Source organism: Taudactylus pleione, unplaced genomic scaffold, assembly GCF_031769625.1.
Source record: "Taudactylus pleione unplaced genomic scaffold, aTauple2 ptg000007l, whole genome shotgun sequence".
NCBI lineage: Eukaryota > Metazoa > Chordata > Amphibia > Anura > Myobatrachidae > Taudactylus > Taudactylus pleione.
The window spans coordinates 3,294,701-3,318,162 of NW_028284410.1; the positions used below are offsets into that span (position 1 = coordinate 3,294,701).

The window sequence follows — 23,462 nt, forward strand, 5'->3', positions numbered from 1 at the left end:
AAATTATTTATATTTTATTTTAAGGTAACATTTTTTGAGCATATGCTAATGGTAATATTGAACAGTGAATTTTAAGTGTTACAGAGAAAACCTATTAAGCTGAAGTTGGTTTGTTAATAGGTTCTCTGGAGATGTGGTCTATGGAATGACTCACACTAGCCTGGTAATGAAGTGGTTAAATGATAAAGCATCCTTAGAAGTATTCCAACTTTAGATGTACACACAGTGGGAGGGGATAAAAAGACACATTTTGGCCAGAGGGGGCTGCTTGCAAAGAAAACTTCCTGAAGTTGTCAGACTCAGTACAACGCGGATTAGCTATACAAGAAGTGAGCAGCACTAAGCAGTGCTCTGTACTGATCATAGTACATGTATCAGGCTGAAAAACAAGGCAAGTGTTCACTACAGACGTAGGACTAGGAAAGATATCAGGATGAGAAGGAACATGACCCTGCTTTTGATTGAGTGCTACCTCATGCTGAACTTCTTTCATTTATTTATGGGGTCCCACCTGAAAGGAATTGACATCCCTGAAAAGCGGCACCACAAAGTCCAGCATGGACATTGCAGCTACACCTTTCTTCTCCCTGAAATAGATAACTGTTACCAACCTCCTGCTAATTACCAGGTATCCAATTCCCTGCAGAGGGATGAACCGGCACAGCCTGAACACCACTGGCACAGCAGGAAGATACAAGAACTGGAGAGCATCATGGAGAACAACACACAATGGCTGCAAAAGGTAAGAGCCAGGTATATTTATGGTTGATCCTATATCCCCTTTAGCTTAAAGACCCAGACGTGACGTCAGTGAGGGCGGAAGTGTGGTTCCATATCCTGACAGCGCTGTTATTTTGTCTCAACTGACTCATCTGTCCACCAATAGTAGAAATTTGTACCCACGCTGGCTCGTTTCGCTTGCCACACTAAGGACATGGTGTCTGGCCGCAGGTTTCTGTTCCCACTATGTGTCCATGTGGATAGTAACTGATGACGTCAGGGTCCATTTGGTGAAGGGCATCTAGCCACAACCGATATTTATTGCTACTAATGTGGAAATTCACCTGCCACAATAATACATGTAACCGTGCAGGATAGCCTTGTTCATTTTTGCTTGCATTCTAGTGAGGTGTTAGCAAAGATAAGGTTTTCCTTCCCGTAATTACCTGTAATGTGCGCAGGGGCGAGATGTATAAAATTCTCTAAAGAGAACATGTGGAGCAGTTACCCATAGCAATCAATCAATTTCTAGCTATCATTTATCAAGTATATTCTATAAAACGATAGGTAGAATATTATTGGTTAATATGTTCAATTTCTCCAATTTCTTTAAGGTTTTGAAACATCTCCTCCTTGGATTCAATAGAACATTGCACTTAATTGATTCTGTATCTATATGTATAAAACTGAAATTGTACTAAAGGGCAATTCCACATTACGGTGGACAAACATGCAACATGAAAAATTTTATTGAATACTGAAGTGTTATATATTTTTGGAAACGCAATTTATTCTAGTTTCCTAAACTAGTCTCCTTTTTCCTTACATATTAATTTCATGAACGTTATAAGCATTTTAATAATGCCATGCGTTTGGACTGTTCAGTGTAATAAATGTCATGAATATTCAAACATTCATATTTCCTTTACAAGATGCATACCCATTATGCTTTGCAATTTTAAAGATGGTTGCCACTGTAAAGAAGGCTAGGATGTTGTTTTAAGACTTTTGAAGTTGAAATAGTTATGTATACTTTCTTTTATAACTACCTATGGTGCCAAATGTTAGTCCGTGACCATGTTAATATTTTATTTTTATAAAAGTTATTATGATTAGGAACTTGGAACTCAGAATTTTCTTAATATATAGATGGGCCAATAATTGGGTATATTTGAAACAACTCAAAAGTTAGCACATTCAGTAAAATTTATGGTGGTGGACTAACACATGGTTGTGGGCTAAGGGCCTGATTCAGACCCACTCGCAAGCGCACAGCCTGACATTTGTGGGCGGCCCTACTGACATCACTAGTGATGTCAGTAGTGGACTTCCTGCTCTATTAGAGCAGGAAGTCCACTCGGGCTTGCGGGAGCCAAGACCCTACCACAGGGTCTCGTCGCAAGCCCGATGGTCGCAATAATCGTGACGGACTCCAGGCCGCTCGCACAAGCTGTGGGTGGTCACCCACAGCTTTGCAAGCGGGCTGGAGAAAAAAAAATCCTATAATAAGATTTCACATGTTTGTGAAGATTTAAGGATTGGAAATTATGTATGTGCAGGTGTTGTTATTGCCATGTTATGTAGGCACACACCAGCGGATCATTCAAACTATGAACAGCCAAGTTACTTTATCGGTGGTGTTGGTTTATTAAAGTATAGTAGGTACAGCCGTACTCATTGTTACATGCACACTGGCAATGGAGTGGAACAAGGTTCTATACAGCTCACCAGCCGGTGAGGGTATCCTGTAAACAGGTAGCGGTGCAGGGATGTTTGGACAGCCTTATATGTAGGTATTAACCTGGTATCTCATAGGAGCTAAGTAGGAGACTTCTATCTCCCACCTTGTACAGACAAGATGGCTCCTGCACCTGCACAGTAGTGATCACAGCAGCCATCTTGGGAGAGGGCATGAATCCTCCCTGGAGAACAGGAAGTCTATTCAGTAGCCCACTCCTCTTTCAACTTTTTTTACGTAGTGACGGGCTAGATAAAATGCCTTAGGCAGTATAAAATGCAGCTCCTCCTCTTTTCCTGTAGCTTTTCCTCTGTTTGGTATAGATAGGTCAGCCAGTATTTTTTTTTTGTATGGGGTATTGGCGACTGGCTCAAGCAGCAATTACACAGATTCAGTGGCGGGGGTAAAAGCGATTCCATGGGTCCCATGTGCCATGTTACTTATCCAGGCTTGCCTACCCTCCCGATTTGGTCGGGAGCCTCCCGAATATCGGTTGCCGCTCTCGACCCCCGGAAAGGCAGGCAAGGCTCCCGGCTGCCGCCTACCCCCCAGACTATTAATAAAAAACCCCGCATCGGGGGGGCCCGATGACGCGATTCACGATGAATCGCGTCATCGTGGCTCCGCCACCTGCTTCACAATGCCTTTTTTCGGCATTGTGAAGAGGCGGGGCCACGATAATGCGATTGTGCGGTCACGCCCCTGGCCCCACCCCCAAAACAGCATCATAGCCCAGCCACGCCCCCGCAGAATGCAGGCATTCAGCTCCCTCCCGGAAGGAGGAAGCTGAATGTCGGCAAGTATGTACTTATCTGGTTTCTCTATGGCTGGCTGTCCTTACTCTGTGAGGTTGCCTCGGTTCAGGTGGCTTGCCCACCAGTATTGGCTGCTACAGTTTGCCGCCAGTGCCTGCTAATGTGCCTAGGGGATGTAGTCTGGAACCTGATGGTCTAAATGCCGACCGCCGGCTTCCAGACTGCTTTATCCCAACTAGGGACGAATGACAGGTGTCTAAATCTAGGCGCCTGTCAATTCCCCGTCATCTGGAGACCGGCGCCCGGCATCCCGATCGAGCGGATGCCGGGCACCGCAGCAGACAGCCGCTGGGGGGATGGTTAGGTTTAGGGCTCCCGGGGAGGTTAGGGTTAGGCTAGGGGGAGGGAGGGTTAGAGTTAGGCACCCCCGGGGGGGACTTAGGGTTAGGCACCCCCTCGGAGGACTTAGGTTTAGACAGCGGGGAAGGGGGGGTTAGGTTTAGGCACTTAGAGGGGGGTTAGGGTTAGGCACAGGGGGGGAGGTTAGGGTTAGGCACCCCTAAGGAGGGTAAGGGTTAGGGGGGTTAGGTTAGGCTAGACAATACTTACGATCGGGATTTCCTCCTTTGTCGGGCAGCTGCTGTCGGGAATTGAACTGTGCCTAGAGATTCCAGTCATGAACTTGCATGCATGCAGCTCTGGCTCTTCTAGCAAGAACCTGGTTTCATGCCATTTTGTATATTGAATATAGGTAAAGGAGAATGCTACAATTATGGAGCATTCACAGATGCAGCACAGTAGAGCAATCCATATTTCTACAATATTTTCATAATCTCATGTAGAAATGTTCTTGTAATGCTAGATCTATTCAAGTGTACATTCTTTTTTCTTTTCTGAGATAGTGGTTCACTCAAGTTTGTAATCGCTGTGTCAGCAGATAATTTTATTTCATTTTCAATCCTCCATGGCAGCCATTACAATGTTGAAATGCTGTTTCAATATACGTTTAAAATGGATTTTCATTTGTTAGTCCGCGACCACTTTCCTTGTTAGTCCGCGACCATACTTTTTTGTCAAATACATAAAAACAAATTAAATTAATTTAAATCAAAAACCACATGTTGACATGACCTCTAACATGTACTGTGTATCATAGAATTAAATTTGCTTCAATTGTAACCAGTGGCGGATTTTGCCTAGGGGCTGCGACGCTGCCGCCCCCTCAGTAAAATCCACCACCTCAGTGTAGTCAGTGCAATCCGTGACTGCACTGGCTACACTGTGTGACTGGCAGTGGCTTCCTATTGGAAGCGCTACCTGCCAGCCATATATACAAGCAGTCTCAGGAGGAGGTGTCTCCTCCCCCGGGACTGCCAGTCCTGGCTGCTATTAGCAGAGAGCGGCTTCCAGGAGGAAGCGGCTAGTCTGCCTTTCCACAAGCCCTAATCGGCTCCTAGGGGCTGCAGACGATGCAGCCCTTTGGATGCTGGTGGCATGGGCATGCGCGGCTCCCCACCGCTAGTGTGCTTGCGCCGGTCCCGGCACCTGAGAGGGAGGAGGGAGGAGCTGCCGCTGATTGTAATGCTTAGCTCACATACTTTTGATTAAGTTGTGTCACTATAAATGTTGATGTCTTTTGTGTGTTTGTCCACCACCAAAACGTTAATGGCCCTGAACTTACACTATATTAATTTGGAACCAATGCATTATGGTTCATCTTATATTACACTATACTTTGGAGTAATAACTCATACCACTTTTAGTTTTGTCCCTGAAAATTATAGACTAGATTATTGAGATCATAGTTCAAAATGTGTGCTCTTAATGTTAGTCTGCGACCATGGAATTGCCCAAAAATAGAAGTACACAACAAGCATGCATGGCAGGTGTGTCCACATACACCTATCATGAAATTGCCGCAAATAGCCCTGTTTGGCGCGATATGCAAAATTAGTATTTTTCGCACTGGGTAAAAGCACTAGGTATGAATAACTCGTACACCACTAGTGGATTTGCGTGCTATAGCATAACAAAAAACACACTAATCTGAGAACAAAGGCAAGATAGTGGGGACCGATATGAAAGAGCCGCTCCATGCATCCCACCACACAGCAATGTGCAAATTTATAGTATTGCGAGAAAAGGGCAAGTATGAAGTACCCAGAACACTACAAGTCTGTTAGTGTATGGCTGAGGGTTGGAAAAGACACTGGGCCTGATTCAGACTTGGGAATAGAGTGATATACTGTATCTCTCTCTGGTATACAATCGGGAAACTTCCCGACTGTCATATCCCAGCGAGGGTGAATTGCCGGGCATCTAGATGTAGACGCCTGACATTTCCCTGATGCCGGGAGACCGGCGCCCGGCATCCTGATCGAAGGGATGCCGGGCGACGCGAGCGGACAGCCGCGGGGGGGAGGGTTAGGTTTAGGGCACCCGGGGGGGACTTAGGGTTAGGCACCCCCCGAGAGGGTTAGGGTTAGGCTAGGGGGAGGGAGGGTTAGGGTTAGGCACTCCCGGGGGGACTTAGGGTTAGGCATCACCCCCGGGGGGGACTTAGGTATAGGCAGCAGGGAAGGGGGGGGTTAGGGTTAGGCACTTAGAGAGGAAATTAGGGTTAGGCTCCTGGGGGGGAGGTTAGAGTTAGGCACCCCTAAGGAGGGTTAGGTGGTTAGGTTAGTTTATACTTACCTTAGCGACGATCGGGATTTCCAGTGCTGTTGGGCTTCCGCTGCCGGGAACTCTACTCATGCGGCCGGCGGTATTTCATACCGATTCCCTCTCTCTATTCCCAAGTCTGAATCAGGCCCACTGTGCAAAAAAGATGCTAAAAACTGCGGAACTCGCTATCGGCGCGACCTAGACGTCTTGTGCCATCCGGCTAGCTGGCTGAATGAGGACACATCTGTATGTTTGCTTTTAATAATGTTTTAAATAATATTATGTCAACATTTAAAGGATGAAATGGAACAAAATTGTTATTAATCAATAGAATGCAGTGATGCTCATATAAATTGAATTGTGTGTAGCAACAGCCATATACTCCCAGTTCCCCGTCTAACTAGACGTCCTTACTTCACATGGACCAAATAATAAGAGGAGGCTCTACTGAATAAAATGGCTTATACCATAACTCATAGTATTCAGATGTACTATGGAGAGATATCTCCGATACCTGCTATGGTCCCTCTCCAGTTTTAACAGCAGCCACAGCCCCCATAGGTTTCTATAGGGGCTGTGAAGCTGTCAGATTGCGGTACCCTATAGTAGCTTATGGGTTACTAACTAGCACAATTTTTCAGAGAGGGAAAAGGTTCTCCTCACTGCATGTCTGTCTCCTGGCAAGATCATTTTGGTAAATATGTGTGAAGATATTTGCAAATTTACGAAAAAATATTTCACATTGCATTAAAAATGCAGATTATGATAAATGTGCCCCATAAATTCAATGTTATATGGATCAATATCTATAGATAAAGAGTGATGCAGAGTATTGGCAGAGGAGTAGTGTGGAACCATAGCGCCCGGAGAAAGTGCATGCAATAGCGCCCTCCCCAAGTACTGAACTGTGCCAGTGGGGTATGGCCAGCCTGCGGGGAAGTGAAGTGAAAAACAGCAACAGTGACAGCATTATGCTTTGCATTGAGGTCCCATTGGGGGGATAGAATGTTTCAGTGATGCATTCACATTACGGGGTAGCTCCTTTGGTACTGCTTTATTTATATATAGCACCTAGGATCTGACTTTTATCTCCTTTGAATCTTTGTTATTAGTCAATAGAGGAGATTGTATTATATATTCTGATCATTTAACTTAAATTGACAGAGTACATGTGCTAGAGTGAAATTCCACAGGGTACACAGCTTATTACAGCAATTACTGCCCCAAGCAGCTTTCACTGGAGTGGGAAGTCCTATGCGAAGCTCCCTTCTCAGCTATGCTCCTACTTTTATCTGAGAACACCTCCATTACTTTAAATAGCAAAGCATTGACTTTTTTTAAACTCTTAGACCTTATAATTGAAGTTTAGGATTTTACCTCAGATGTGTCACTTTTAAGTCCATTGAAGCACAATGAAGGAATGAGGAGAGAAGGAGGGAGGGGATCAAAGAGGAGAGGGGAGAGGAAAGTGCCGATCAGAGAGAGGAAGTGACACAAGCCAATAAGAAAGGAGAGGGGAAGGGCAAAGCCAATCAGAGAGGGCCAGTGACAGAAGCAAATAAGAAAAGGAGAGGAGAGGGGAAAAGAGTCGATCAGAGAGGGATGGCAGTGGCAAACGCAGGACTTTGAATGGGGGGTTTCCAAATAATTGGTTACAGGACCAATGACAAAATGTCTGACCAGAATAAGCATGTACACACACAGCCCCCTTCCCTGCTCTATCTGTACACACACAGCCCCCTTCCCTGCTCCATCTGTACACACACAGCCCCCTTCCCTACTCCATCTGTACACACACAGCCCCCTTCCCTCCTCCATCTGTGCACACACCAGTCCCCTTCCCTCCTCCATATAGCCCCCTTCCCTCCTCTATCTGTACACATACCAGTCCCCTTCCCTCCTCCATCTGTACACATACCAGTCCCCTTCCCTCCTCCATACAGCCCCCTTCCCTCCTCTATCTGTACACACACATCCCACTTCCCTGCTCCATCTGTACACACACAGCCCCCTTCCCTACTCCATCTGTACACACACAGTCCCCTTCCCTCCTCCATCTGTACACATACCAGTCCCCTTCCCTCCTCCATACAGCCCCCTTCCCTCCTCTATCTGTACACATACAGCCCCCTTCCCTCCTCCATCTGTACACATACTAGTCCCCTTCCCTCCTCCATATAGCCCCCTTCCCTCCTCTATCTGTACACACACAGCCCCCTTCCCTGCTCCATCTGTACACACACAGCCCCTTTCCCTGCTCCATCTGTACACACACAGCCCCCTTCCCTACTCCATCTGTGCACACACAGTCCCCTTCCCTCCTCCTACTGTACACATACCAGTCCCCTTCCCTCCTCCATACAGCCCCCTTCCCTCCTCTATCTGAGCACATACAGCCCCCTTCCCTCCTCCACGCAGCCCCCTTCCCTCCTCTATCTGTACACACACATCTCCATCTGTACATACACAGCCCCCTTCCCTACTCCATCTGTACACACACAGTCCCCTTCCCTTCTCCATCTGTACACATACCAGTCCCCTTCCCTCCTCCATACAGCCCCCTTCCCTCTATCTGTACACACACAGCCCCCTTCCCTCCTCCATCTGTCCACATACCAGTCCCCTTCCCTCCTCCATATAGCCCCCTTCCCTCCTCCATCTGTACACATACCACTCCTCTTCCCTCCTCCATACAGCCCCCTTCCCTCCTCTATCTGTACACACACAGCCCCCTTCCCTCCTCCATCTGTACACATACCAGTCCCCTTCCCTCCTCCATATAGCCCCCTTCCCTCCTCTATCTGTACATACACAGCCCCCTTCCCTGCTCCATCTGTACACACACAGCCCCTTTCCCTACTCCATCTGTACACATACCAGTCCCCTTCCCTCCTCCATACAGCCCCCTTCCCTCCTCTATCTGTACACACACATCCCCCTTCCCTGCTCCATCTGTACACACACAGCCCCCTTCCCTACTCCATCTGTACACACACAGTCCCCTTCCCTCCTCCATCTGTAAACATACCAGCCCCCTTCCCTCCTCCATACAGCCCCCTTCCCTCCTCTATCTGTACACACACAGCCCCCTTCCCTCCTCCATCTGTACACATACCAGCCCCCTTCCCTCCTCCATATACCCCCCTTCCCTCCTCTATCTGTACACACACAGCCCCCTTCCCTGCTCCATCTGTACACACACAGCCCCTTTCCCTCCTCCAACTGTGCACACAACAGTCCCCTTCCCTCCTCCATACAGCCCCCTTCCCTCCTCCATCTAAGCACATACAGCCCCCTTCCCTCCTCCACGCAGCCCCCTTCCCTCCTCTATCTGTACACACACATCCCCCTTCCCTCCTCTATCTGTACACACACATCCCCCTTCCCTGCTCCATCTGTACATACACAGCCCCCTTCCCTACTCCATCTGTACACACACAGTCCCCTTCCCTTCTCCATCTGTACACATACCAGTCCCCTTCCCTCCTCCATACAGCCCCCTTCCCTCCTCTATCTGTACACACACAGCCCCCTTCCCTCTTCCATCTGTACACATACCAGTCCCCTTCCCTCCTCCATCTGTACACATACCAGTCCTCTTCCCTCCTCCATACAGACCCCTTCCCTCCTCTATCTGTACACACACAGCCCCCTTCCCTCCTCCATCTGTACACATACCAGTCCCCTTCCCTCCTCCATATAGCCCCCTTCCCTCCTCTATCTGTACACACACACAGCCCCCTTCCCTGCTCCATCTGTACACACACAGCCCCTTTCCCTACTCCATCTGTACACATACCAGTCCCCTTCCCTCCTCCATACAGCCCCCTTCCCTCCTCTATCTGTACACACACATCCCCCTTCCCTGCTCCATCTGTACACACACAGCCCCCTTCCCTACTCCATCTGTACACACACAGTCCCCTTCCCTCCTCCATCTGTACACATACCAGCCCCCTTCCCTCCTCCATACAGCCCCCTTCCCTCCTCTATCTGTACACACACAGCCCCCTTCCCTCCTCCATCTGTACACATACCAGCCCCCTTCCCTCCTCCATATACACCCCTTCCCTCCTCTATCTGTACACACACAGCCCCCTTCCCTGCTCCATCTGTACACACACAGCCCCTTTCCCTCCTCCAACTGTGCACACAACAGTCCCCTTCCCTCCTCCATACAGCCCCCTTCCCTCCTCCATCTAAGCACATACAGCCCCCTTCCCTCCTCTATCTGTACACACACATCCCCCTTCCCTGCTCCATCTGTACACACACAGCCCCCTTCCCTACTCCATCTGTACACACACAGTCCCCTTCCCTCCTCCTTCTGTACACATACCAGTCCCCTTCCCTCCTCCATACAGCCCCCTTCCCTCCTCTATCTGTACACACACAGCCCCCTTCCCTCCTCCATCTGTACACATACCAGTCCCCTTCCCTCCTCCATATAGCCCCCTTCCCTCCTCCATCTGTACACATACCAGTCCCCTTCCCTCCTCCATATAGCCCCCTTCCCTCCTCTATCTGTATACACACAGCCCTTTTCCCTCCTCCATCTGTACACATACCAGTCCCCTTCCCTCCTCCATATAGCCCCCTTCCCTCCTCTATCTGTACACAAACATCCCCCTTCCCTGTTCCATCTGTACACACACAGCCCCCTTTCCTACTCCATCTGTACACACACAGTCCCCTTCCCTCCTCCATCTGTACACATACCAGTCCCCTTCCCTCCTCCATACAGCCCCTTCCCTCCTCTATCTGTACACAAACAGCCCCCTTCCCTCCTCGATCTGTACACATACCAGTCCCCTTCCCTCCTCCATATAGCCCCCTTCCCTCCTCTATCTGTACACACACAGCCCCCTTCCCTCCTCCATCTGTACACATACCAGCCCCCTTCCCTCCTCCATATACACCCCTTCCCTCCTCTATCTGTACACACACAGCCCCCTTCCCTGCTCCATCTGTACACACACAGCCCCTTTCCCTCCTCCAACTGTGCACACAACAGTCCCCTTCCCTCCTCCATACAGCCCCCTTCCCTCCTCCATCTAAGCACATACAGCCCCCTTCCCTCCTCCACACAGCCCCCTTCCCTCCTCTATCTGTACACACACATCCCCCTTCCCTGCTCCATCTGTACACACACAGCCCCCTTCCCTACTCCATCTGTACACACACAGTCCCCTTCCCTCCTCCTTCTGTACACATACCAGTCCCCTTCCCTCCTCCATACAGCCCCCTTCCCTCCTCTATCTGTACACACACAGCCCCCTTCCCTCCTCCATCTGTACACATACCAGTCCCCTTCCCTCCTCCATATAGCCCCCTTCCCTCCTCCATCTGTACACATACCAGTCCCCTTCCCTCCTCCATATAGCCCCCTTCCCTCCTCTATCTGTATACACACAGCCCTTTTCCCTCCTCCATCTGTACACATACCAGTCCCCTTCCCTCCTCCATATAGCCCCCTTCCCTCCTCTATCTGTACACACACATCCCCCTTCCCTGTTCCATCTGTACACACACAGCCCCCTTTCCTACTCCATCTGTACACACACAGTCCCCTTCCCTCCTCCATCTGTACACATACCAGTCCCCTTCCCTCCTCCATACAGCCCCTTCCCTCCTCTATCTGTACACAAACAGCCCCCTTCCCTCCTCGATCTGTACACATACCAGTCCCCTTCCCTCCTCCATATAGCCCCCTTCCCTCCTCTATCTGTACACACTCATCCCCTTTCCCTCCTCCATCTATGCACACACCAGTCCCCTTCCCTCCTCCATACAGCCCCCTTCCCTCCTCCATCTGAGCACATACAGCCCCCTTCCTTCCTCCATGCAGTCCCCTTCCCTCCACCACTCAGCCCCCTTCCCTCCACCAAACAGCTCCCTTCCCTCCTCCACGCAGCCCCCTTCCCTCCACCACTCAGCCCCCTTCCCTCCACCAAACAGCCCCCTTCCCTCCTCCACACAGCCCCCTTCCCTCCACCACTCAGCCCCCTTCCCTCCACCAAACAGCCCCCTTGCCTCCTCCACACAGCCCCCTTCCCTCCTCGGTGTGAACACAGTTACACACATCATGGCCCCGCATCACTCACCTGATCGCCTGCAGCGCTGAGCTGTGCTCCCTCTCCATCTGGGTTCCCTGCAGTATATTGAATATGGTGCTGGCCGCGCGGACTGACAGCCAATTAGGGGCGGCTACACGGCCGCCCGATTGGCTGCCGGTCCGCGAGCTGTAATTGGCTTGCGCAACCGGCCAGATTTAAAGGGGACAGTTATGTTGCCAGCTGCCAGATGCCGAAGTGAAGTGATCTTCGAGCACTGGTCAGCTGCAATAAATCGGCGGCCAGGGGGGGTTTCTAGGTACTCGGACCCCCACCTGCGTGCGCGGGTGGGTGGTGACAGAAGTCAATAAGAAATGAGAGGAGAGGGGCAAAGAGTCGAATAGAGAGGGATGGTGACAGAAGTCAATAAGAAAGGAGAGGGGAGGGCAAAGAGTTAATCAGAGAGGGGTGGTGACAGAAGCCAATAAGAAAGGAGTGGACAGGGGCAAAGAGCAGATCCCATGGTAGATAGGGGAGGGAATAAAAGAGGTGAGAAGTGACTGTAATCAATCTGACAGGAAAGGAGAGGTGGCAGAAGGTGTTCACAGACTAGGGGGGTTGGAGGGGGGCAATCTGGGCATCTTGATGGAGCATGAAATGTAGAAACGGATCTCAGATCTGTAACTTAATTAGGATATAGAGCAAACAAATCGAGAGAAAACTAACAGGCGTCCATCACACTGTGCAGCACCCCGTGAATTTGGGTACCCATTTGGCACCCGGAGCTCATGCTCCACTGGAACCACCCTCACTACACCACTGAGTATTGAGCACATGTTGCTCCAAAGAAGCGTGCAAGAAAAATGCATATAATAGCGTCATCATGGTCCCGTCTCCGGCGATAATCTTGATATTGGGGCCATGATGAAGGGATCGCATGGTCACTCCCCTCGGGGCAGCCAGAATGTCAGCAAGTATGCATTAATTGTGCCTTCGTTTTCCAAGCAGTTGTGATAATATGTATTAAAATAATACTTGCCTACTTTTGAAAACTAGTTTCAGGAAGATTATACAGATGTGTCCACATACATCTTACGCCCTTGTGCGTTAAACAGTCCTTCTAGTCGCGCCATGCCATGGTGTGACTCGGTAGCGCCAAGCGTCTTTACTTGCAACTTTTTACCTTCATATGTGTCTTATTCGCAATAGGATGTTCAAGCAGCTTCAGCTGATTAAAATGTTACGTGACATGCCTATATTCTGTGTGCGACTACGGGTGTATCTGCATGTGAAATGCTACGTGTCACAGCCAATGATTACGTTGTAGGCTACGTTGTGCTTCATATACAGACTCAGGTGCACACAGATATACAAGTGTCGCATATCAAATTAATCAGCACAGTCTGCTGGTGCATCCTAGTCGCATCACATTGCGTCATATGGTGCGTACACACGGTCAGATATTCGGGTCAATATAAATGATAACGATATTGTTTATCGTTCTATTGTTTATATCTTCCTGAATATAGCCCCTTTCAACAACCAAACGATGGTCGATGAGCGGGCATGGATGGTCGATATCAATATCGACCATAGCCCGTGCATGCGGGCCAACCTGGTTGATATCGACCAGGTTAGCCTGGGACCCGCAATCGTTGATCGTGGGGTCCTTATAGTAGTTAGGTGTTTGGGGCATGTGCTGGATGTTCGATATCGAACATGCAGCACATGGAGGGTGATCAAACAACGATATCTGATCGTTGTCTGATCGACCCATGTGTACAGGCCATTAGAAGTATTTTTGCCAAAAAAAGATGCCCAACGCTAGTAGAGTAGCACGGCGGCTCACTCATGCCAGGCAAGTAGCGCTGCGTGCAGGGTCGGCAAACGAAATATTTGGGCCTGGTACACTTATGTTTTTGGGGCCCGTCCCCTTTCCTAGCCCTTATCTGAGCCTGTCACTCACCCCTCTTCCCAGCTGTGTCTGTCACACACACACCCTCTTCCCCAACCCCTGTATCTGTCACACACACCTCTCTTCCCCAGCCCCTGTATCTGTCACACATCCCTCTTTCCCAGCCCGTGTCTGTCACACACCCCTCTTTCCCAACCCGTGTCTGTCACACACCCCTCTTCCCTAGCCCGTGTCTGCCACCTGCTTCATTTGCAGCTCCCCACCACTCACCCCATGACTCTCTAGCTTCAGCCCAGCCTCTCTTTCACTGCTGGGACGCGGGAGGATCTAGCCACCATCGTGCCGGGTGCCCTGCTTACACAGCAGGTGGCAACAGGCAGGGCCGTAGAGAGCCGGGCCCAGGTAAAGGAGGGGGCATGGCCTAATCGTGGGATGCATGGCCACGCCCCCTTGACAAATATAATAATAAATCACTTTTGAAGCGCCTACGTGGCGCTGCGCGCTGAGAGGGGGCGCTGTAAGCCCCCCAGCCCGGCGCTAAGCAGGGGGGGCGGGATCAGTGTGATCGCTCCCCCCCACAACCATAGGAGACTGCTCCAGCTGCTGCAGCAGCTGCGAGCAGCTCGCACTGCAGCCCAGCACAAGCTGTGTGCTGAGCTGCTGTGAGGGAGAGGCGGTGGCGACGCCGGGCCCCTCTAGCAAGCCCGGACCCGGGTAAACTGTACCCGCTCCACCCCCTCTCGGCACCCATGGCAACAGGGACACATGAACTGTGCTCCCGAAGTGTCCCCTGTGCACCCCCCTGTCGCCGGGCCTGGCTGCGTGGCGTATTGAGGCTAGATGTGATGATGACACACTTTTAAAAACCCAGATGTGGGCCTTTAGTTCAATTATTTGCAAAAATGAAAATAACAAGTTAAGGTGAAATTTTAAAAGAAGGTACATGGTAATGCCATCCTGAGATGATGATACCAGAACAGGCATCGCTGTGGTACTTGTTACTTGATAAATAGACTTTCCAACGCATGGGGGAGTATTAACCATTTAGACTTAAAGCTAGTGGTGGTCTGATGACCATGCTTGTGCAGCAGCCTGGCTGGGCTCTGAACCCGTAAGTACGGTAAAGTGATCGCAAAAGTGATCACTTTACTTTTTATAAATTGCAAGGACGGACTCCTATCAGAGCACCTGTTCCTGAATGTGATTATTAACAAATTCAGGCAATACTTCATTTCGGATTGCCAAGATAATAAATTATAATTATCAGGATATTTTCACAGTAAATGCTAAATATGCTCCTACAGATGCGCCCATGATCATTGTGGTTGCTTGCGCCACAAACGTGCACGTGCATCGCACTATGCGCCACGGTACACCATGGCGCGCTCCCGATCGCGGGAGTGAATCTCCATTCTAACCTATGGAGACGCTAATGCGCGTCTCCGATTGCGGGAGTCCAACAATCTTGCTGGGCATATCTTTAAGTTAGATTTTAACCTTTAACTAATACCCCTTTTCCACTAAAATCCCAGGTCTGACCCAGGATTTGGAACATGGGCCCTGATTCAGAGCCGGACGTAAGTTGCTGCTCGTTCGCTCCGAGCGATGTTTGCCCAACTGCGCATGCGTACGGATCGTTATACGCATGCGCGAACAACTCAGTGCGGCCGAAATTCATGTGCTCGCAAAATAGCGAATGCCTGATAATTTGAGTGACAGAAAGAGGCGTATGTGGGTGGTAACAGGGGAAGGTGCTTGAAAACGGGGAGTGGAGATCCGATCGCAGGCGTGCCTAAAGGTCAAAACGGGCGTTTTATGGGTGTGCATATTTAAAACAGCAGCGTCATTGACCACGTCACTGGGTTATTTTAGAGCCAGAACTGCTCGCAAAATTGTGGTAGCAAACACCAGCCCCAAGAAAAGCGAGCAGTTCATACCCTGGTCGATGTACTCGATTAATCTAATAAATAGCGGACATGACGTAGGATGCGAGCGGCCAGGGGGCGTATTTTTTCAAAATAAGAACGCAAGTTTTGTTCGCTCGTTCAGACATAGAGGCGTGAACAGACCGCAAACAGCGAACGGTTCATTTGAATAGCCACCCCTTGTTTTAGAACGAACGACCGCAAATAGCGAGTGGCTCTGAATGAGGGCCATGGTTCCAAGCCGGGTCAGACCCGGGATTTACTCCATTTCCACTGCGGCGCCGACCCGGGAATATCCCGGAACGGCATCGTTCACACTGTATACGGGTGCAGTACCTGTGCTTGGAGATGATGTCATCACCAAGTCATAGAAATTCAAGATCTACCCTGAACGCCAGGGGGGGTGTCATTCGGGGAAGCTGTCTGTGACAGCTGTCACCAGGGAGGGAGAGATTACAGCCTCCCCGTATGAAGCAGGGATGGGGTAAAAACCTTAACGGTCCAGACCATATGGGCAGGCTGTCATTTCTCACTCCCCGATGACAGCTGTCACAAACAGCTTCATGCGGTAAAAGGGTCCCGTGTAGGATGACCTGGGTTACCCGTTTACACTGAGTCTTACCCGTGTAAAACCCTGCTCGAAACCTGGAAAGAAATGCCGGCTCAATCGACCCGGGATTTTTTCCTAGGACCCTTTTCCACTGAGCCGTGACCCGGGTTGACACGGCAATAACCCGGGTTTTAGCGGCAGTGGTCAAGAGGTGTTAATGGCCAATTACTTGACTTTATCAGTGAAATCAAGAGCAATGGCTTAAAAAGTACTTATATAATATTTTTTACACAAATTGTAATATTGCATGTATATATAGATGGAGTCTAGGGATGAGCGCGTTCGCATTTCTGAAATCCGAACCCCCCCGAGCCCCCCCGATCCGAGCCAGGAACCCGATCCGAGCTTGGGTTTTCCCGCCTGAGTCGGATTTGAAGTCAAGGCAAAACGTCATCATCCCGCTGTCGGATCTCGCGGGTTTTGGGTTCTATAAAAGGTCCCCACGTCGGTGCCATTTTTCACTCCGGCTGAGGACAGTGAAGAGGGAGGGTGGGAGTTAGGGCTGGCTGGGCTGTGCTGTGCTGCTGTTGTCCATAGGGGCTGTGTCCACTCAGTCCATAGGGGCTGGCTGGGCTGTGTTGTGCTGCTGTTGTCCATAGGGGCTGGCTGGGCTGTGTTGTGCTGCTGTTGTCCATAGGGGCTGGCTGGGCTGTGTTGTGCTGCTGTTGTCCATAGGGGCTGGCTGGGCTCTGTTGTGCTGCTGTTGTCCGTAGGGGCTGGCTGGGCTGTGTTGTGCTGCTGTTGTCCATTGGGGTTGGCTGGGCTGTGTTGTGCAGTGTCCCATAAAGGCTGTAGTCCTAAAGGGGTGCTGTAGTGTTGTCCATGGGGTGATCTGTCCATCAGGGGTGCTCCTCCCAAGTGCAAAAAAACAATTATTTTTTTCTGTGTTTGTGAATTGTGGGCCTGATTCAGACCCGCTCGCGAGCGCTGTGCGCTCGCAAGCGGGTCGATGGTGGCCCAGTGTGCATGCGCACAATGGAGCCGGCTCTGTCATGCGCATGCGCGAGATCCGGAAAGCGACGGGAAAGCCGTCGCTCCGGGTCTCGTACCAAAGGGGGCGTGCTGTCGATGTTGAGTGACAGCACGCCCCCCTTGGTGGGCGGGCCGGGGAAGTGGCTGCCCAAACGGAGGCGTTCCCATGTGAACGCCTCCATTTGGGGGCGGCCCCACTGACATCACGAGTGATGTCAGGGGGAGAGATTTCGGCTCTGAGAGCCGAAATCTCTCTGGGGCTTGCGACAATGAGACCCTACCACAAGGGTCTCGTCGCAAGCCGATGGTTGCGATGGTCTTGACCATCGCGACCATCTTCCTGGCCGCTCGCTATAACTGTGGGTGGTCACCCACAGCTATGCGAGCGGCCAAGAGGCCGCTCTAAAAAACCAGAAGGCCGGCCCTGATTCAGAGCGAGCGCTCTGCCAGAGCGTCCGGCTCTGAATCAGGGCCTGTGTGCGCAGTAGCTTCACGTGCATCAACAAAGTAGCAGCGCCAAGCATGCACCTGTGTCATAAGTAAAGGGCCGGCTCGCTCGTCTGTTGAAGGGTGTTGTAACCCCCAAAGTGCCGGAAAGAAAAAAAAATATTTTTCTGTGATTGTGTGCGCCTTAGCCTCACGTGCATCAATATCACATAAATGGAGGACAAAAATTTGTTCGATAAAAATAAAATAGGGAAAGATCAAGAACCACTTCCTCCTAGTGCTGAAGCTGCTGCCACTAGTCAAGACATAGACGATGACATGCCATCAACGTTGTCTGCCAAGGCCGATGCCCAATGTCATAGTAGAGGGCACATACAATCCCAAATGACAAAGTTCAGGAAAATTACCTTAAAAAAACATTTAAATCATCTGAGGAGAAACGTAAACTTGCCAATATGCCATTTACGACACGGAGTGGCAAGGAACGGCTAAGGTCTTTCCCTATGTTCATGACTAGTGGTTCAGCTTCACATGACGATGGAAGCCCTCCTCCCGCTACAAAAATCAAACGAGTTAAGCTGGCAAAAGCACAGCAAAGAACTGTGCTTTCTAATTCTAAGAAGATATCACAAATCCCCTTGGAGACTCCAAGTGTGGTGGCGGTTGCGATGCCTGACCTTCCCAGCACTAGACGGGAAGAGATGGCTCCTTCCACCATTTGCACGCCCTCTGCAACTGCTGGAAGGAGCAACCACAGTCCACTTGCTGATAATCAAACTGAAGATGTCACTGTTGAAATACAACAGGATGATGATATTGGTGTAACTGGCGCTGAGGAGGAAGTTGACGAGGAGGATTCTGATGGTGATGTGGTTTGTTTAAATCAGGCACCGGGGGAGACAGTTGTTGTCCGTGGGATGAAAAAGCCCATCACGGTCATGCCTGGGCAGAAGACCAAACGCTCCACCTCTTTGGTCTGGCAATATTTTTATCCAAATCCGGACAACGACTGTCTTGCCATATGTACCATATGTAAAGGTGGAATAAGTAGGGGTAGGGACGTTAACCACCTAGGAACATCCTCCCTTATACGTCACCTGCAGCGCATTCATAAAAAGTTACTGTCAAGTTCAGAAACTGTGGCTAAGACCATAAGCAGTCCAGGGACACCTAAATCCCGTTGTCCTGTTGTATCCAAGCACCTGCAAACCACACCGTCAATTCCCTCCTCGTCAATTTCCTCTTCAGTCAGGATCGGAAGTAGTCCTGCAGGCCATGTCACTGGCATGACTGACTCTCCTATCCGGGATTCCTCGGGAGGATCCTGCATTGCTACGCCAACTGCTGCTGCTGTTGCTGCTGGGAGTCGTTCATCATCCCGAGAGGAAGTAGGACACCACTACTTCTTTTACAAAGCAATTGACCCTCCAACAGTCCTTAGCGAGATACCTGAGGCCAAAGCAGATAACTGAGGCCTTGTCAGCTATGTTGGTGATAGACGTGCGTCCAGTATCCACCATTAATGCAGTGGGATTTAGTCATTGATGGAGGTTTTGTGTCCCCGGTACCAAATCCCATCTAGATTCCACTTCACTAGGCAGGCGATACCGAGAGTGTACAGAGATGTCAGAAAGTGTCCTCAGCGTCCTAAATAATGCAGTTGTACCCAATGTCCATTTAACCACGGACATGTGGACAAGTGGAATAGGACAAACTAAGGACTATATGACTGTGACAGCTCACTGGGTAAATGTATCGCCTTATGCAGCAACAGCAGCAGCGTCACCAGTAGTAGCATCTCAGAAACGCCAGCTCGTTCCAAGGCAGGCTACGCTGTGTATCACCGGTTTCAGTAAGAGGCACACCGCCGACAACCTCTTAGAGAAACTGAGGGAAATCATTGCCCAATGGCTTACCCCACTTAGACTCTCCTGGGGATTTGTGATATCTGACAATGCCACCAACATTGTGTGGGCATTACATCTGGGCAAATTCCAGCACGTCCCATCAGTGGCGTAACTTCATCCCAGGTGCCCGGAGGCAAGATAAATGTTGGTGCCCCCCCCAAACTAAAATGTACCACCCCCCAGCTGCCGCCGCCCCCCTTATACAGTTCCTTTTATATAATGCCCCCATTAGTGGTCCGCCTATGTAGTGCTCCCCAATAATGGTCCCCCTATGCAGTACATACAGTAGTGAGCCCTCGGTAGTTGCCCCCAGTAGTGAGGCCCCTTGTAGTTGCCCCCAGTAGTGAGCCCCCAGTAGTGAGGCCCCTGTAGTTGCCCCCAGTAGTGAGGCCCCTGTAGTTACCCCCAGTAGTGAGGCCCCTGTAGTTACCCCCAGTAGTGAGGCCCCTGTAGTTGCCCCCAGTAGTGAGCCCCCTGTAGTTGCCCCCAGTAGTGAGCCCCTGTAGTTGCCCCCAGTCGTGAGCCCCTGTAGTTGCCCCCAGTAGTGAGCCCCTGTAGTTGCCCCCAGTAGTAGGCCCCTGTAGTTGCCCCCAGTAGTGAGCCCCTGTAGTTGCCCCCAGTAGTAGGCCCCTGTAGTTGCCCCCAGTAGTGAGCCCCTGTAGTTGCCCCCAGTATTGAGCCCCTGTAGTTGCCCCCAGTAGTAGGCCCCTGTAGTTGCCTCCAGTAGTGATGGCCCCCACCACTCGCGCACACATAAAAAAACCAACCAAACACTTACCTTTATCCCCGCTCCAGTGCTGCTGCCGTCCATCTCCGGCGTCCGCTCCTCGGCACTATGGGAGTGACGTCAATACGTCACTCCCATAGTGCACTGCGGGACCCGGAAGACGGAGCTCACTCCTGAGCTCCGTCCCAGGCGTCCGCTCCTAGGCACTATGGGAGGGACGTTATGACGTCACTCCCATAGTACACTGCGGGACCCAGAAGACGGAGGGAGTTCCGTCCTCCGGCTACCGCCAGGAGAATAGGAGCCAGGCGCCCGCTGGTAACACACTCAGCGGGCGCCCGGCAAATGGAGGGTGCAGGGGGTGCGACCGCACCCCTTGCACCCTCCGTAGTTATGCCAATGGAGGGGGAGCACCGATCAGCGGCACTCCTTCTCCATGCAGCTCCCGGGGACAATGGAGCCAGGTGCCCCCTTCAGGGCTGACGCCCAGCGGCAAATGACTCCATTGTCTCCAGGAGTTCCGCCACTGCGTCCCATGTTTTGCTCACACAATAAATTTGGTGGTGCAGAATTTTCTGAAAAACGACAGGGTCGTGCAGGAGATGCTTTGAGTGGCCCGAAAAATTTCTGGCCACTTTCGCCATGCAGCGACTGCATGCCGAAGATTGGAGTGCCACCAAACACTCTTGAACCTGCCCCGCCATCACCTGAAGCAAGAGGTTGTGACGCGGTGGAACTCAACCCTCTATTTCAGTGATTCCCAACCTCGGTCCTCAAGGCATACTAACAGTCCTGGTTTTAGTGATATCCATGGTTGTGCACAGATGGTTAAATCAAAATAACTGAGGTACTAAATAAGTCACTTGTGCTCAAGTGTGGCTATCCCTAAAACGTGGACTGTTAGTGTACCTTGAGGACCGTGGTTGGGAGCCCCTGCTCTATATGCTTCAGAGGATGGAGGAGCAGCAAAAGGCCATTCAAGCCTATACATCCACCTATGACATAGGCAAAGGAGGGGGTATGCACTGACTCAAGCGCAGTGGAGAATGATTGCCGTGTTGCAGGGCCGGATTAAGGGCAGGGCGACAGGGGCAGTCATCCTGGGGCCCCCAAACATAGGGGGCCCCCACACACTGCCCCCATCCCCATAATAAACAATTTTTAAAAATCTTTTAATGGTGCCGAGGCCCGCAATTAGGCCCCGCCCTCCTGCGATTTGGCTCCGCCCCCTTTTCAAACTGACCGGGCTACCTCCTTTATCGGCTCATCTGCTCCTGTCCTTTCTTCTCCGCGAACACACAAGGTGGCCGGGGCCCGGAATCTGCTTCCTCTGCTCTGTCAGTGGACGCAGTGAGCACCATGGAGGGAGCACAAGCAGTACACTGCAGCTGGAAGGTAGAGGGGTGCCTGGGTGCTGGTAATGTAGGAGGGGTGTGTTTTTAGTGTAGTTAGGGGGGTGTCTGTGTTTGTAGTGCAGTAGGGGGGTGTCTGTGCGTTTTTAGTGTAGTTGGGGGGTGTCTGTGTTTTTAGTGTAGTGGGGGGGTGTCTGTGTTTTTAGTGTAGGAGGTGGTGTCTGAGTGCTGGTAGTGTACTAGGGGGTGACTGGGTGCTGGTAGTGTAGTAGGGGGGTGTCTGTGTTTTTAGTGTAGGAGGTGGTGTCTGAGTGCTGGTAGTGTACTAGGGGGTGACTGGGTGCTGGTAGTGTAGTAGGGGGGTGTCTGTGTGTATTTAGTGTAGGAGGGGGTGTCTGAGTGCTGGTAGTGTACTAGGGGGTGACTGGGTGCTGGTAGTGTAGTAGGGGGGTGTCTGTGTGTATTTAGTGTAGGAGGGGGTGTCTGAGTGCTGGTAGTGTACTAGGGGGTGACTGGGTGCTGGTAGTGTAGTAGGGGGGGTGTCTGTGTGTTTTTAGTGTAGGAGGGGGTGTCTGGGTGCTGGTAGTGTAGTAGGGGGGTGTCTGTGTGTATTTAGTGTAGGAGGGAGTGTCGGAGTGCTGGTAGTGTAGTAGGGGGTGTCTGGGTGCTGGTAGTGTAGTAGGGGGGTGTCTGTGTGTATAGTGTAGGAGGGGGGTGTCTGAGTGCTGGTAGTGTAGTAGGGGGTGTCTGGGTGCTGGTAGTGTAGTGGGGGGGTGTCTGTGTGTGTTTAGTGTAGGATGGAGTGTCTGAGTGCTGGTAGTGTAGTAGGGGGTGTCTGGGTGCTTGTAGTGTAGTAGGGGGGTGTCTGTGTGTTTTTAGTGTAGGAGGGGATGTCTCGGTGCTGGTAGTGTAGTAGAGGGTGTCTGGGTGCTGTTAGTGTAGTAGGGGGATGTCTGTGTTTTTAGTGTAGGAGAGGCGTGTCTGGGTGTTGGTAGTGTAGTAGGGGGTGTCTGGGTGTTGGTAGTATAGTAGGGGGCTGTCTGTGTGTTTTTAGTGTAGGAGTGTTTTTATGTGTGTTAAAATATATATATGCGTGTGTGTGCATTATATATATATATATATATATATATATATATATACGTATATTTATATATATATATATATATATATATATAGCCATCACTCTGGCACTCACGGGTTCCACGGGTAACTGAGCCGGGTGACCTCCACAGTCGGCCTCTAATAGCAGGGCAAACTGAACATATTGAACGCAGGGCGGCACTCTGTAATAAACATGTCCAAAAACAGAAGGTAGTTTTGCAACGTTTCAGAGCTTTATTCCGCGCTTTCGTCAAGCATACAAGACAAACGGGTTTGTCTTGTATGCTTGACGAAAGCGCGGAATAAAGCGCTGAAACGTTGCAAAACTACCTTCTGTTCTTCTGTTTTTGGACATGTTTATTACGGAGTGCCGCCCTGCGTTCAATATATATATATATATATATATATATATATATATATATGTATATATATGCAAATGGATATGTGTTGATTGGAACTTGAGTTGCTGGCACCAGGGTACTTTTAACTATCTAAGGGAGTGCCGACCTAATGGAACTTGTTTTATATATATATATATATATATATATATTATGATTTTCAACTTTTATTGATAGG

At 50.4% G+C, this 23,462-nt stretch overlaps 1 protein-coding gene across 1 annotated transcript in view; it reads left to right on the plus strand.

The window, feature by feature from the left end:
• Window positions 1-323: 323 nt before the first annotated feature.
• The window catches only part of LOC148542856 (angiopoietin-2-like), a 124,789-nt gene continuing 101,650 nt past the window's right edge, over window positions 324-23,462 (plus strand). The window contains exon 1 of the mRNA XM_088460354.1: window positions 324-742. Coding sequence (XP_088316480.1) covers window positions 434-742 — 309 coding nt within the window. The 5' untranslated portion in view covers window positions 324-433. The remainder of the gene's footprint in view (window positions 743-23,462) is intronic.